This window comes from Sturnus vulgaris, chromosome 15, assembly GCF_052056855.1.
Source record: "Sturnus vulgaris isolate bStuVul1 chromosome 15, bStuVul1.hap1, whole genome shotgun sequence".
Lineage (NCBI taxonomy): Eukaryota > Metazoa > Chordata > Aves > Passeriformes > Sturnidae > Sturnus > Sturnus vulgaris.
This window is the reverse complement of record NC_142257.1, coordinates 13,211,720-13,227,939: the sequence shown is the minus strand read 5'-3', so window position 1 is coordinate 13,227,939 and position 16,220 is coordinate 13,211,720. Positions and strand designations below refer to the sequence as shown.

Genomic DNA, 16,220 nt, shown 5'->3' with positions numbered 1-16,220 from the left:
TTTAAAGCCAGCATGGGAAATGGGTTCTGGTAGACTGAGAGAGTTCAACTTGAATTCTGTGTAAAGTTCCTGATGTCATTGTTTGTGGCTTTTTTATTTATTTTGAGGGGGTTTTTTGTTTATTTTGAAGTAAAGATTAACAGCATGTGAAAAATACTTTTTTTGAAAGGGCATATGACTATTTTGGCGTTTTTTTGGTATCACCCATTCCATCAACAGTTCTTTCTACTTTTATATAAGTCACTTTGTGGTGTCTCCAGCACTAAGCAGACTTTTTACATTATTTTTTCTCAATAAGAGACTGAGATAGATAATTTCCATTTAAACATGTTTATAGTGGTTGATTTTAAAGAAAAAGAGGATTGAAAGAGGATTGTCAATCAGCACTTTAAAATGTTATCAACAAATAGTTTTTTGAATATATGTATTCAATAAATATAGTGATCAGGCAAAATCTTCAGCTTCAAGCATTTTCAGAGGAAAATTATTTTATTTTAAAGTAGCCATACGTGGAAATGTAGTAAAGCATTTTTACAAGTTAGTAATAACCAGGAATGTGATGAGGAGTGGACTTATGCCACACCAGAAATGAGTTCTCCATTCATTACTGAGGAGCAATGATAAATAGCTTCTTCACTTCACGCTATCTTACACTATGCTTACAATATACAGAATGTATATTATTTACGTTAGATATTGTATATTCCTTCTGGATTTTTTTATCTTCTCTGAAGTTTCCTGCCTTTATTGCTTCCAGTGTTTCAGTAGCTGTTTTCTAGCCCTGTTAATACAAGTGTTGGTTACAGTTTTAAGCTGCAGTGTGAATCAGTCCTCATTTGTGTAATGCAGAAGAAAGAGCTGTATTTTAAATGTGTTTTCTCACATTGGACCTTATTATCATGCTTTGAAAAAATTTACATCTGGTAGAGTTCTTTTGCATTAGACACCCACTGTCATTGTGAATATTCATGGCCTCTATTTCCTTTTTTGCCTTGATCCTTTTTCCAATATAAAAAGAGGATCAGCAATATGTCAGTTATTGGCCCATAGGTAGGTTTAGCTAAGCCTGTGTTCTAATCTTTTTAAACTAATAATAGGCTCAAATTGATTTTTTTTTTTTTTTTGCTGCTTAAGCATTTATTTGAGAGCATGAATGAAATGTGAGAATATAAATAAGAATGCCACTATTCAGATTTGATGCTTTCCTGTCCAGTATCTTCTGTTGCACCATTGAAATTGATGGTCATTCACTGACACCATGTCTGTCTGTAATACTTCATTTATCTAAATACAAGTTTAAATCTTCTGTGTATTTATACTTTCAGCGACTAAAATGTTTGCAGGCAGCCACTGCACAGAGTTAATGTGCAGGACAAAAGTTACTCATGAATATGCTAATACTAATGAAACTGGTATTTTTTTATTCATATGGAAAATTATGCATAAAGATTACCTTTGGCTTATATTTGCTGCTGTCTGTTCATTGTATGAAATAAAGACGATGAAAAGTGGAAAAGTGAGGTGAGGAAAAGAGGAGACTTCTTTGATCACAATAGAATAGGGGTAAATGATCCATTTTCTGATGCCTACATTTTTGCTCAGAACAGAACAAAAAATTTAATTAAATTTAAATCTAGGCAAACAATGTAATAATAATGAAAGCTACAAAACTGATACTATTTTTTGTTATTTATTGGGGGTTTTTTTTGGTTTTTTTTTGTTTGTTTGTTTGTTTGTTTGTTTTTTGCTTCTTTATATTCTAGGTTTTTATTGCAAACATGAATACAGTTTTATACAGCATTTCATGTACAGGGCAACTGAGGATCCTCTTTATTTCTATGAGAGAAATAATGTCTATGTGCCTTTGCTGCAAACAGTCTGTACCTTTGCAGTTTCTGCCTGTGTAATGGTTTACACAGACATCAGGAGCTTTGGGCTTCGAGTTCTCTCAGCTCATTAGAATTAGTCCCTTGTCCAAGGCTGTGAAAATGAATTTGCTCCTGTTTCCTCTTCAAACTTATACTGTTTCTAACAATCCCATCCTGTGAATTTAAAAGGATGCTAAATCTTAACAAATTAAAATAATCCTTTACTTCTATTCCTCTACGTTTGTGTGCCTCTCTTCCTAGAGACGAGATATTTACATGTGTGTTTTGACATTTATCCTTAGAATAGGATATTATTATGTAATAATAACTCTCATGTTTAATGTGAGTTTAACAGACTTTTTTCTTGTAGTATTCCTATTAGATGAAAATGTTCTTAATCTCAAAGTATAAAGGGTCTTGGGATACTTTAGGGGCATTTTGTACCTGCATATCTTTTTTGAATTACTCTTTAATTTGGGATTTTGAAAACAGATGACTCTCTCCTTTCTAAGGAATAAATTGCAGTTTATGTGACAGGTTTTGCTTTTTTCCTTTCTTATCAATTTCACTTTGAAATATTTAGTTTGGAATGTCTTTTTTAAAGATGGGGCTTTTTAAAATTATCAGTAAAAATAAAAACCTAAATTCAAAAGCCTGTGAGAATTTTATAACAATTTCAGTGGAGTTCTGTTTTGACCATCAGAAACCCCAGTCACGTCTGAAAACTAGGGCCAACAGATGACAAATAATTTTTAGTCAGAGCACCAGCCCTTTCTGAAACACAATGTGTTTGATTTTAAACTCCAGCCTGATGACTTGGCTTTTCTTTCAGCAATGCCAGTGCTCCAAATTCACAGTTTTATGTAATTCACTTCTATGCAATGAACCATGTATGTTTAGAGTTTTTCTTCCTCTTCTCTTCTTCTTTTACTGAAGTGTAAAAAGGAAAACATGGTTTATGTAATTATGCAGTATATTAATACGTGTAGGTTATTCCTTGGAATAGGAATAAAATGCAGCATTCCAAGCATAATAGAAAAAAAAATTGCTACACATCATTACTTATGATGTGATATATTAGTATAATGAAGACTAATAAATTTCCCTACTGAAGATTTTTTGATAGCTGATTATGAATCAAATCCTGCAGAACAGTAAAATTCTTCAGATGTAGGTGGAATGTTCTTGCAAGTAGAATCTCATCCTGATCCTGGGGAGGTGGGAAGGGGAAGAGGTTTTCAGATCGTTAAAACTGATCAGATTGTAGAACACCTACCAGTTGAATGGATTTGGTAGTTAAACAATTGGGAAAGCTTATTTGGTGTTTACCTACTTGAGTCCTTGCAGAGTCGCTGTTGTGATGCTTGGCCAAAGGTGCCGGGATTCCAGGCATGGCCAGGGGCACAGCAAGGAAAGGAGATTGACCTTTAACCAGTGCAGACAGGAACAGCAATTGAGCAGACAGCAAAGGAAGAATGTAGTAACTATTCACAGCAGAACATGTATTTCCCCCTGCTTCACTGAAAATTGAAGAGGTGATTTGAAGCTCATGTACATGGGCTCTTCTGGGGAAGGATAAGGCAAAAAATAAGAGTGTTTCCACCACTGAAATGCACATTTCTACAAAAAAAACAGTTTTTAGTGATTCATCTGAATGCACACTGTTCTGCAGAAGAGAGAGGGTCACTTAGTTTCAAGGTGCTGTGTCATTGCTTACAGAACTCTGCTGAAATAGCCATAGTTCTCACAAGGCCTTCCATAGTTCAAGGGTGGACTTTGTACATTGTAAAGAGAATAATTACAGGAACCCAATTTCAGTGATTTCTTACTGGAGTGTTCAGTCTGTGAAATTGCAGAATAAGAAAAAATTATTTTTGTATTTTCTAAGCAGTTCTGTGGAGTGTTCATATATTAAACATCCTTTCAAATGAAAATGCTTGTAAAATACACTTGTTTTTAAAGTAGTTCAGCAGGAAGATAATTTTTTCTTTTTCAACTGTAATAAAAAATACTTTAAATAGTGGACTCTCCTTCATATAAAACAGGCAGTGAGAACTAATATTGCCATTTATGCAAGTCTTTCTCCACAGGGTTGCTCTCAGTATACTTTGTATTATTTGTAGAGGGTTTTTTTAGTATTGGCTAAATAGAATGGTTATTCTGTATCTGTATAACAGTTTTTACAAATATATAACCTTTATAAATGTATTATTCTTTAAAACACCAAGAGGTCACAACATCTCTGTAACACTGTACAGTGGTGGCCTGCATCAAGACAAGTCTCATAATACCGTGAATATTTATTGAGATGCTAATTGTGCTCTCTGAATTGACTCCCTGAAGTAACCAGTTACTTCACCTGTAAAATTAAGATTAAGAGTATATAGCATAGAAACCTCAAAAAAATTCCCATTGGTTTCAGTGCCCAAGGCAAAGTTAACAGACTTTGACGATATTTTAATTTAGGGAAGTCTTTGGGTGCAACTTCAGAGACAGAAGGCTTGATCCAGAGCTCTGCTGAATACTGTGGAGACCTTTAAATTTGGATCTGTGAATGTTCCTATTTCCTAGAACTTGCAGGCTTGTAAAGTGCTACAGAAATTGCAGACTGTTAAATTTCTATGATTTTTAAAATTTTATTTTTAAATATTGAAATGAGAACTTCCAAGTCATTCATTAAATGTAAATGCTCCATCTATGGGTTCTCACTGCTGTTTTAGTAAGTGTATACAAGATGTTCAGTACTGTAAAAATAAATAAATCTATTTATGGAAATTCTGAACAGAAGTGTTAACTGTTATAATGAATACATGTGTATTTGCATTGTCATTTTTTATGTGTATATATGTTTCAATGCAAACTTTTTTTGTTTGTTTGTTTGTATTTACTAATTACAGGACTATACCTTGACAATGTACTTCCAGCAAGCATGGAGGGATAAGAGGCTGTCCTATAATGTAATACCTCTAAACCTTACTCTGGACAACAGAGTGGCTGATCAGCTCTGGGTGCCTGATACCTACTTCCTGAATGACAAGAAGTCATTTGTTCATGGTGTGACTGTGAAGAACAGAATGATTCGTTTGCATCCAGATGGAACAGTCCTTTATGGACTCAGGTCAGTATGAACCATTTCTAATTCTTTGGTCTCTTAATTTAAAACCATGATTACAAAGCTAAAAATAAAAACCATTCCTTGCTGGGTTTTTTTGTTGTTGTTGTTTTGTTTTCTTTTTGGAATAATGCTTTTCTTTTTATTGCTGTATTCTATATAACTGATGATATTCCAAGAAAAAAACTATTCTAAGGCTGTATTCTAAATCTAAGGATTTTTGTTAATACCATTTTTTGAGATAAACTTCTGTTTTTAGTCCAGTTAAGAGACTTGTATTAAGAACAGCTAAGATTGTAACTATTATTTGAAATACCCATTCTGCATTAAAAGCCTGGTTTAGAACTGCTTCTTCAAAGGAACTGAAATATGAAATACAAAATGAGGATTAGAGGAAAAAACAGAAAATATATGTGACAGCTGAACTGATAGTTTAACTGCTGTGTTTTAAAAATATTTTTGGTTGAATATTGGATTGTTTTGTGTACTACCCAGATTAATCAGCTTTCTGATTTTCACGGAGATATGACTGAGATATTATATGGGGTATGACTTGAAATGTTTTACAGCCTGTTGTTCTGTATGACTCTATGGAGAGGGGTGACTGGAGAAATCAACAAAAAAGCTTCACTCTTGAGAAGTTCTGGAAATTTTGGAAATAGTCTGTTTAGTGATGTTAGCAGGATCAATAATTGCTGAGAAATTGGTTTAAAAATACAGCTGCAAAAGGTGACTGTTAATGCCGTGTGGGTAGGTAACAAAATAGCAGGAAAGCATTGTCTGGGTTAACCACAGAAAATGCTGCAGAGCTGGGTATTGTATTTACCAATGTTTGTTGTGTCCAATTGTGTTTTCTGTGGGAACAGTTCAAGCTCTAGCACTATGGCTGGGAGCAAGTCTGGAGTTTTTGTGATTGTTCAGTGAACCAACAGATACTTGGTTCCTTGAAATGGAGTTGTAGTTTAAAGTGAAATATAAACCAACTACATAACACACATTTATATTAATGGAGTGAGAGCAAGAATAACAATGATTTTGGTGTAGTTTTCAATTTAAGATTCTGAACTCATAATCTTTATTATTATCTTATAGAATAAATTAGAAATATCAGATTTAATGTCTTCAGTAATGCTAACTTTTTTTCACTATTTGTGGCATTTTTTATTCTGACTACTTAACCATCTGTAATAATTTCTATTTTTTTAAAAGTTGGTAAACAGTAAGACGAGCTCACAAAAAATTGTCCATAGAAGGATCACATAAAAGAAAGTTTTGTTTTCTGGGAGTTTCTTTTTGATGTTTTTCAAAAACTTAAAACCTTTCATAAAATATATTTTGTTTAAGGTTTTGAGGGTTTTGTTGTTTCTTTTTTTTGAGCTGAACCAGTGTTGGTACTGCTTCATTGTTTTAGGTGAAACCCTTCCTCCTTTTAATTCAGCATAAATAGCAAATCTTTATGTGTCTTTTATGAGTCTTTTATGAGATGCAATAAAGCAAAATGCTGTTTATTTTTTACTTAAAGCTGTTTAATGTAATTAGAGGAATAATTATTAATGCTCTGAGTCTTTATTTCACAGAGTTATTTTCTTCAATACTTGCAATCACGGTATGTTATCCAAAATGGTTTTAGAACAATTCTAAAATGGGCCTTTTTCTATCGGAGGACTTGTGCATGGCCCAGAGTTAAAGATATTTAGATAGCTTTTTGCCCCAGGTAAAATTAGGAAATAATTCTCGAGTATTCTGGTACACCTAGCAGTGTCATATTTGGGATTATCAGTTCTTGCATCTCTTTTAAGACTCTACTTGGTGCATTTCAAGTGTTCTTTTTGCCCTGCAAGCTGGCACAAGATGAATGATGGATGTGAATTCTGCCGTTGTTGTGTTGCTGTGCTGCAATGAACTGTAACTGAGGGCAGGGGCAGAATGTTTATCAACCTGTACTGCATGGGCCAGCACTAAGACTTGGGACTGCAGTTGCCTTCACTATTATGGCAAATGTGTACTTGAACAGCACAGAGGTGAAGGACACCGCTGGTTCTGGTGTGTTTTAGGGACTGTGAGAATAGAGAGACTATGGAACATAACAGATACCTAATAGGCGTCATGATAAGAAAACGCCTTCTTGTATGTCCTACTTCTTAATGAACCACAGACAAGTCTTGTGAAATGCAGAATCGATTCCTCCTCCTATGACTCAGCTCAGTTGGTCTCAGAAAGGCTGGGCTGTATGGAGAAGATGCACCAGTGGTAACACAACAGGGTTATGTGACTGGCCATATTCTGCTTTTGCCTTCCCTGGACCAAGTGGCAGTCAATGATCTCATTCTAATATTAAGGTTTTAGTTTTATAGCTCTAAGTAGCTTTATCTATCTATTTAATATAAATTCAACTCAGAGTTATTGTTATTTCAAGTGTCCGCAGTACTGATATATTTAATTCTTGCTTATTAGTAATTTCCACATCCTGAAAATGCCTGCCTAGTTGTATTTCTCACATATCTAAAACCCCATGTGCACTATTATTATGAAAATCACTACTGTTGTTGCTGCATTTACTTTACAATCTACTTTTTTTTTGCAATTTTCTTTAGCTTATACCTGCACTCACACGTTCTTACTTTGGGATTCGTTTGTCTAAACTGAGATTCCTTTAAGTGTCAGTCTGAATTTTTTTTACCTTCCCATACATCTATTTATAATCATCACATACACACACATATAAATGTTGCTGTGAATTCGGCTGCATTTACCTTGACTGCTGTAACCAAATTCATTGAACTGCAAGTGATCTTATTGGTATAAATGTAACCATCCCTTTCTTTTGTGTCCCTATAGTTGAATTTCTATTTCATACAGCAAGAAGTGATCCATTAACATTGTCCTCTTTGTTTTTGTGAGCAGAACCCATACATGGTGTGCTTGTCAAATCTGATTAGAATTGACATTGGGAAGGTAAATTTCCGGAAGGACTAAGAAGCAGTTTTGTGACCACCTAGATTATGCTGTTGCTGAAAGAGGGGAGAGAAAGAGGGAAAGAAAGAGAAATGGCTGATAATGAATAGGCCCATGTAAATGGTTGGTTGTCCTCATAGTCTGTCTTCTTCACTGCAGCAGGACATTAATTAAGGGCATAACTAAATTCTTGACTTTTTTTTACAGACGACATGACATGCTGATTGCTTTTAAGTTAAGAAGGACTTTTATTTCTCAGGGATAACTGCCAGCTATTTATGTTTTGGGAAAACGTTTTATTTCATATTTTTTCATATTCCATCTGTCAAGAAAATTATTCATTGCTGCCAGGACCGGGATGTTCAATAGATGATGTACTTAAACATCTAAATGGTAAAAAATTGTAAACATGTAGTCTTAAATGAAGAGTCATTATAGGGAAATTTACTATGTTGGAAGTTACTATTTCCTATGTTGCAAGAGGATATTAGTGATTTGACAACATTTAGAACAGTAAATTTAGACATTCATCTCTAGGATAGCAAATAGTTTACAGTGGGTTGAGTAAGGCTTGAATAAGTTATGTAGTCAGAACTGAAGATATGGTTTTAACTAAATTTCTCTGTGTTAAAATGTCTGGTTTATATAATACACTTAGCAGAAATGGGTTCTACAGTAGATGAGATTTATTTCTCAGATTTTTTTTAATATATAAATAAATAATGATAAATACATAAATATATATATACATATATATATATATATACAAAATTTCTCCTGACTTTTGACATCAAATCTGTTCTGAAATGTGGACGGGAAGCTCAGCTGTATTTGTACTTTCTTCTGTGTAAATCTAGAGAAGAATCACTTCTCCGACTTTTGCAGCCTCTGAAAGCACCAAGTTTTTTGAATTATTTTCCAGGAATGAGAAAGCAAGATTTGAGAATGGCAACAAGTAAGATCCTTCTATTTGCCAATTTAGAATTACTGCTTGTTGTGTCACTACATTATGGTCTTTCTAGAACTTGCCTCCTTGCTGATAGAGAGTCTTGCTATCCCATGTGACAAAGTAAGGGGGAAAATTTAGTTTGGAATACAAGGATTAAATATAGTTGAAGAAGTGGCTGAAGACCAAGATATTTTGTGTGGTTTTGCACCATTACCAGGCTGTTTACAGAGATATTTACTCCTGCATATACTTGTCCCAACATTCCTCACAAGAGAGCTCTGTGACAGTGTGTAGAGAACGGATAAGTACATGACCAAGAGCATTGTATGCTTTTGTTATCTCTTCAGTAGGATGGTTTTATGCTTTTTGTAAATGAAGTTTGTGGGAGTTTTTTACAGAAAAATAGAATATATACAGAACTCCTGATATGAACCATGTTCTGTGAGGTAATGGTGTGCCCATCCTTCTTAACCAAAGGAAAACAAAAGGAAGCAGAACAGAGGAGTTTTTTTCAAAAATTACAGATTTTTCCCATTTGAAAGCCCAACAGTTTTACTTGCCAAGATTTATCTAATGCATTACAAACTATGAGTCTCCAGCTCAGCCAGCAATAATTCCTGTTTGACTGATAGAACACAGTAATCTCCCACAAATGAGAGAATTATATGTATGATAGCTTTGCTTTGTTCTCTATTTCCTGCTACCAGCATTGAGTCACATGAATCTTAAACAGTCCTGGATGACTGCATTTTGTGTTGTCTCAGCTGTGCCTTCTGCTGTCTGCTCACTGAGTTCCAAGTTCCAAGTTCACTTGGAAATTTTCACTTCTGCAAGTAAAATGGATTCTCTCACATTTTGCCCTGGTAAAACAACACTGGGGATTTTTGTTCAGCAGTTTAACTCCTCATAGGCAGCTTATTGTATATGAAATCCGATGGACAATTTTAAAAGCAATTTCTTTGCAAATCTCTTTAGTTCTCAGACCATATTCTTTTAGAGCTGAATTGTTCGCACCAGCTACCCTTCAATAAAGCATTTGATCTTTATTTTGCTACTTTATTCTGGGGATTTTGGTGGTTTTTTTTGAGGGGGGGCAGTGTTTGTTTTTTGGGAGGGGTTGTTTGTTTTAGTTTGGAGGTTTTAGAGAAAGGAGTTTTTGGGTTCTGGGAATTTTGTTTTCTTTTGGGTTTGTTTGTTTTTTTTTTCCAATAGGGCTTAATTGTCATTAAATCCTAAGCATCATTTGGAGGCAAAGCTCCATTTTTCAGTTTTAAAGTCATACAATCATTTGTTCTAGCTGGAACTCTGGAAGTGTTCAAGGCCAAGTGTCCGGGGGCTTGAGCAACCTGGTGAGAAATGTCCCTGCCCATGGCAAGGGGTTTATGACTGGATGGCTGTTAAGATCCATTCCAACCCCTTAAAATTGTGTCATTCTGTGAATTAGAATTAAGTCTTTGGACTGCCTACAATATTTCATATATCCTTGTTATTCCAAAATATCTTCTGCAAGAAGGAAGAGACCTGTCTTACCTTTTAGCTACAATATAATATTTCCAGAATCTTGACAGGAGGTGTTTAAGGACTTTTAATGAACGCTCATGTTAAGCAAAACATTTTCTCAAAATCTTTCTCACTTTGGGGATTTCAGAAGAGATAAGAAGAACCTGGACTTCTTTCCTGGGGAGAAGATATTATTTTGGATGCTCTGTTCTTGATTGTGATCCCTGTCAAGGGACAGGTGTTTCTGGTTCCATTACATTCGTGCCTCTCTTGGCTGTGCAGCCCTTCACGCCAACTGGGGCCTTGTCCAGCCTCTGGGAAGAAGAGGAAATAAACATTATAATGAGGTACCCTGTAGCACAAATAATAAATAGCACAAATAGCATCTCAGAGTAGTGTTGCATTTGTTAAAATAAATAAGTAAATATAATGCATACTTTTATTAGGATGTCTGAAATGCCAGTAGCTTTCTGTTCTCCAATTAAAAATACAAGTTTTCTTAATTTTGGATATATATAGGCAAAGAGGAAGTAAAAAGTAATTTTTATAAGACTTACTTGAACCTGAGAATATCAGTCTATGAATAAGCATTTCCATTCTGTTAAGTGGATATCTTTTTTGTGCTGGTGCTCACACCTATAGATGCAATTACTGACTTTTCCTTCGCCAGCACTTGCCAAAGCTAATTCACAGCTGGACATGCAGCTGTTTACTCTTGCACAAGAAATAAGCCGAATTCAATTTCTGCATCCAGATTTTCAAGGTTGTTAGTGTGCATAGATATGTAAGAAGCCTTAAATCTTGTATGTAGGTGGTCAAAGCAAGAAAAGTTTTGGAAACTTGCAAAAATAAATGCAAACGTAGTAAAATATAATTTCCAACTGAATTCATGTCGCTGTTGCAAAGTCTCGAAAAAAATTGAATACTGTACAATTATTTAGAATTTCAAGTACAAAGAATTCCTGCCTTAACAAGGAAGCATTTCCACCCCAATATCATTATTTGGAAATCATGGGACACAACAAGTCTGATCATGGCTCTTTTCTTGCACAGTCAGTATAGATCCAGCATAAGGAAAGGAATTTGAATCCCAGCATGTGAATTAATTGTTGTTTTAAACAAATAAGTTATCAGCTCTGGCCCAAGGTGTGGTTCAGATGTTGTTTTCCTTTCTCATGCAAATAGTTATTTTGTACATTCCAAGGAATGAAACAGAGAAATGCAACTACTGCTATTTCTAATAACACTGTTTCTGTGAACTGAAGACTTGGACATGAAACAAATCATCCAGCTTCTCTGCTCAGTTATTCCACTTGATAAATTGGAATGCTAAAACCTACCTTCTCACAGGGGTGTTGTGAAGATCAATTAATTAGTTTGTAATGTGCTTTGATCCCATAAAACACTACATAAGTAGTGCCAAGCATTACTATGAAGAATTATAAAATGCCAACCCTCATGTGCACCTTGGGATGGCAGGGTTAGAAATACAAATCTGTTTTGTTTTCTCAGAATCACTTTGTTCCACTTTTCCTGCATAGCAGCCCATTCACAAAATGAGCCAGTTTTTGAAATGATGCAATTTCTGGGGGAAAAAAGGCGATCATTTACTCTCATAAAAATACGTCTTTTCAATTAACGACTCATAGATTATTATGAATTTTTTTCTGTAGGATTTGGAATGGCATCTTTTCACCATTCATTCTCAGCAGGAGGGAGAGTAGTTGTGTTTCTCCCCTATCTGAAAGAAAACAAAAAATATCTTTCTATTTCAGTGCCTTTATTAGATTTTAAGTATAAGTATTCTGAAGGGTCTTTGACTTTTATTTTTTTATGAAGTGGCTGTTAAGTCATTAGTATGTGAATAATTAATTAAATTAAGCTTAATGAAAAAGAAAAGCTTTAAGTCACAGGGATCCTTTCCATTAAAAGCCCTACTATCCAAAATTATTACATTGCAATGAAGTGAAAAAAGTTCTGAGTTTTATTGCCTAATAGACTGTGGCAGGTAATCTTGATTAATAAGAAAAACTCCTATCAGCTACAGAACTATGAAATAGTTTAAGTAGCTCCAAGGGTATTGCATATTCCAAAAACAAATAGAGGTCATCAAACAATTAATCTTAAATTAAAATGTAATAATTTATATAATTTAGAATTACAGCAATCTATCATTTCTCTTCTGCAATGTCTTTGATCATATCATTTGAGCTTGGTGATCCCAAGAAGGGAGATTTTTCCTGTTGGAAGGACATACATAAAATCTCAGAATGCTCTGATCAAGATTCCGCTAATGGGATAGATTCTAAGTGTGTGTATACAAACGCATGCTTAAATATATGATATATATTTTATAAATAAATACAGTATATTTGCATATATATAAATTCTACTTGGACATATTGGAGTTTTTTTACTAAAACTGCTAAAATCTGAGATGGATCTGAGAAGTAGGTGCAGGTTTGGGGTCCTTGCATGTATTAAGAAAAATAAAAGTTAGGACACTGTCTGTAGAACTAGTAATACCTCTTGTGGATCACACATAATCACTTTCTAGTTGTTGTGATTTTTACAGATGAAGCTTTTCTTTAACATGTCTTTGAATGTAAGACATTGTAGAATACTATTTCTTGAATGAATGTTTTTTTCCCTACCAAAGGTCTTATCTGAAGGTGTAAGTACTTGGATTTAGTTTTCATACTAGTTTGGATAATTTTTTTTGCCCAAAAAACATTTCCTTTGTGTTTTAATGCATTTTCTGGGAAGATAATTGCTGATATGTTCACCCAGTGTTTTATCCTACTTTGTTATTAAACTTTACAGCATGGTAAAATATTTTCTGAGAAGTAAGAATTAACTAAACTCCTCAAGTGTAAGGGGTTTGTTTGGGTCTTTTTTCCTTGCATCATCTGGGTCTATTTCCTTACTTCTCTTAAAATGGAAATTTCTTGTGGGCTTCAATGTGCAAAGTATTTCAAGAGAGCTTTTCTTGGAACAGGTTTCATTCCTCCTTAGAAGGAGAGAAACTAAATTATAAGTTATAAGCAAGTCTGGGGGTTTGTGCTTCCAGGTGAATTCTCCAGACCCAGGATGTGTGTAAGACTCTGCAGAAGAGCACTTTAAAGCTATGCCTATGAGTAATTTTTAGACTATAGTGCAGATATTTCTACTTGCTGTTCAGTGACTAGAATTTTTTTTCTCCTCTAAATTACTTGTGTAAGATCATAATTTTTTTTCTTTCTGAATAGCCATTCCTAGAACATTTACTGCATCTGCTAGTCTAGAACTGTCTGAGAAGAGAAAGAATAAAAAATGTTTGGAAAACCCTTTTTAAAAATTTACATAAATGTGCCATCTGTATGAGCAGATGGCAAGAATGTCTCGAGGCCAGGAGGAGACTGTGAGATCAAATCACAAGGAAAGAACTACATGAGGTATGTTCCTTGTGTCATAACAAAAATGACCTCAGTAATCACCTCATTGGCATGATCTGGAGACTGTTCCCCCGGAAACTGCCGTTTCAAGAGCAGACAGTGTTTCGAGGTGGTGTAATCAATACAATAAGGATCCCCAGGGTTTGTATTCTGTGGACATGATCTTTCCTGGCAGTTGTTCGGAAACAAGCAAATCTTCAGGACCCTAAATTATTCTCATATATAGGCTGTAAGTTCGCATTCAGCATTTCACAGCGAGGATTGGCCAGAGTGCCTTATCCTGCTCAGCTTCTGAGTTTTTTTTCACTTTTTTTTTCCGTCTTCATGTGGTAGAGTGTGTCATTTTTGAGAACATTTTTTTTAAAACCTACAGTATTTGCAAAATATCAAATACACACGACATCCTTCAATAGCTTACCATATCTTTTTTTTTTATGGTGGCTGCTGCTGACACACCCACACATCTTTGAAATCCCTCCAGGGACTCCACTTATTTAGAGCAGCCTGTTACCATGCTTAACAGCCTTTACAATAAAGACATGCTTCCTAATGTGCAATCTACACCTCTCCTAGTTCAACCTGAGGCTGTTTACTCTTGCCCTTTGCTTGTTACTTGGTAGAAGTACTTGGTAGAATGACTCTCATCTGGCCACAATCTCCTGCCAGAGAGTTGTAGATAGTGACAAGGTCTCCACTGAGACTCCTTTTCTCCAGGCTGAGCCTCCCTATGTGCTGCATGTAAGACACATGCTCCAAACCCTGTCCCAGCTCCACTGCCTTTCTCTGGACTCGCTCCAATACCTCTATGTCTTCCTCACAGGGAGGGACCCTGAACTGAGCCCTACAGTTGTGCCAGTCATCCCATTGTCCTTCCACAATGGCTACTATATCTTAATTTTTCTGCTGCACAATGGCCCCCTGCTCCTCATGTGTGTTGCCCAGAAAAATACTTACAGCATATAGGTTAGTTTTCATTCACTGACACGGATCTGTCTCAGGACTGTTTATTAAAACTCTGACATTTTAAAATATTTACTCCAAAAAGTTATCTTGAAAAGTGAAAGGCATATGAAAGCATATGACTTTTTAATGTGGAAAAATCTCCTTTTCCCAAAGCTCTTTGCAGGGTTATAAAGTCACTGAGGATTATAAAGCTAACATTTGTTTTCACATAAAAAATATAGTGATAGACCTTAACAATCCCTGCAAGACTAAGATATCTTTACTGTAGAAGGTGTTGCATGCCAACTTTTTTCCTATTTAAAGCGTTAATGAAAAATTTATTCAGTGTATTTTGAAAAATGCTATGGTGCATTCTCTTTAGGGTCAGAATGGAGAAAAACAAGGAATGTGTAGCTGTCGGGAAGACACTTTGAGATCTCAGTTTAATTTGCATTAATGGAAACTGGAACAGTAGGGTTAGAACCAAATGGTCCAGTATTATTTGGCTGGCTTCTCTCTTAGGGATCATGACTTTTTAACCTACTTCAGTGTGTTGTTTCTGTCAGTCCAGAACCGATCCCCATTTGGAGATATCTGGGTAGGCATCAGCAATATTGGCGCTAGAAGGAAAATACTCTTTATCACAATGTTGACATCCACAAATCCTGTCCTCTCTTTTTGTCCTTTGCTATCGTGAATTTCTGTGTAGTGCAGGTTTTTACAGCATTTGTTACTGGTAGAAATGCTAGCAAAAATTAGCTATCAGCAACAGATCTTTGTACAGTTTTGGGGTTTTTTAACTTAACAAGATGTGCACTTTAGGATAATGATCTTGTACCTTAACAAGGCAATATGGCTGATACTGCATAGGTAGAAACACAGCAAAATTTGGAATGCTTCTGCTGATGAGGGAAACCAAGAAAACATTAATTTACTGTAATCATAAAGCTTGTTACAGTCTATCTCATAGATATTTTTACCAAAATATTATAAATTTCAGGCAATGAAAACTTCTTGAACTTAGAAATCCCTTGAACTCAGATGACTGCAGGACATTTGTTTGTGGTCAGCTGGGGAGGTACATTATTTTTAGACTTTGCTGTTAAGCTCTGTCTTTTCAGGGAGATATCATCTGTGTTTTCATCATATCATTCACTCTCTATAAGATGGCTCATGTCTTTTCCTTTTGATTCTCTCAGTAAAAAGCAGATGACCATCAGTGCACGAGATGGAAGACAAGACGAAGGCAAGGAAGCAAATACTGAATATATTCATCCCTCTTTCCTTTTAGTTTTCATTACACACAAAAGGAGCTTATTTCATAGTTCCATCCCAGGGTATATCTTATTTTTGACAAACAACTGAGAGTAAAGCACTTTGCATCTTTAAACACCAGTGTGTGGGCTGCTTCTACAAGGGGGTCTCCAAAGCATATACAGTTGGAATGTACAAATATTATA

At 35.1% G+C, this 16,220-nt stretch overlaps 1 protein-coding gene across 8 annotated transcripts in view; it reads left to right on the top strand.

The window, feature by feature from the left end:
- GABRB2 (gamma-aminobutyric acid type A receptor subunit beta2) overlaps positions 1 to 16,220 on the top strand; it is a 179,751-nt gene that overhangs the window by 65,100 nt on the left and 98,431 nt on the right. For all 8 annotated transcript variants that reach the window (XM_088173812.1, XM_088173816.1, XM_088173810.1 and 5 more), the window contains one exon: positions 4,766 to 4,986. In XM_088173812.1, the coding sequence (XP_088029938.1) occupies positions 4,766 to 4,986 (221 nt within the window). The remainder of the gene's footprint in view (positions 1 to 4,765; positions 4,987 to 16,220) is intronic.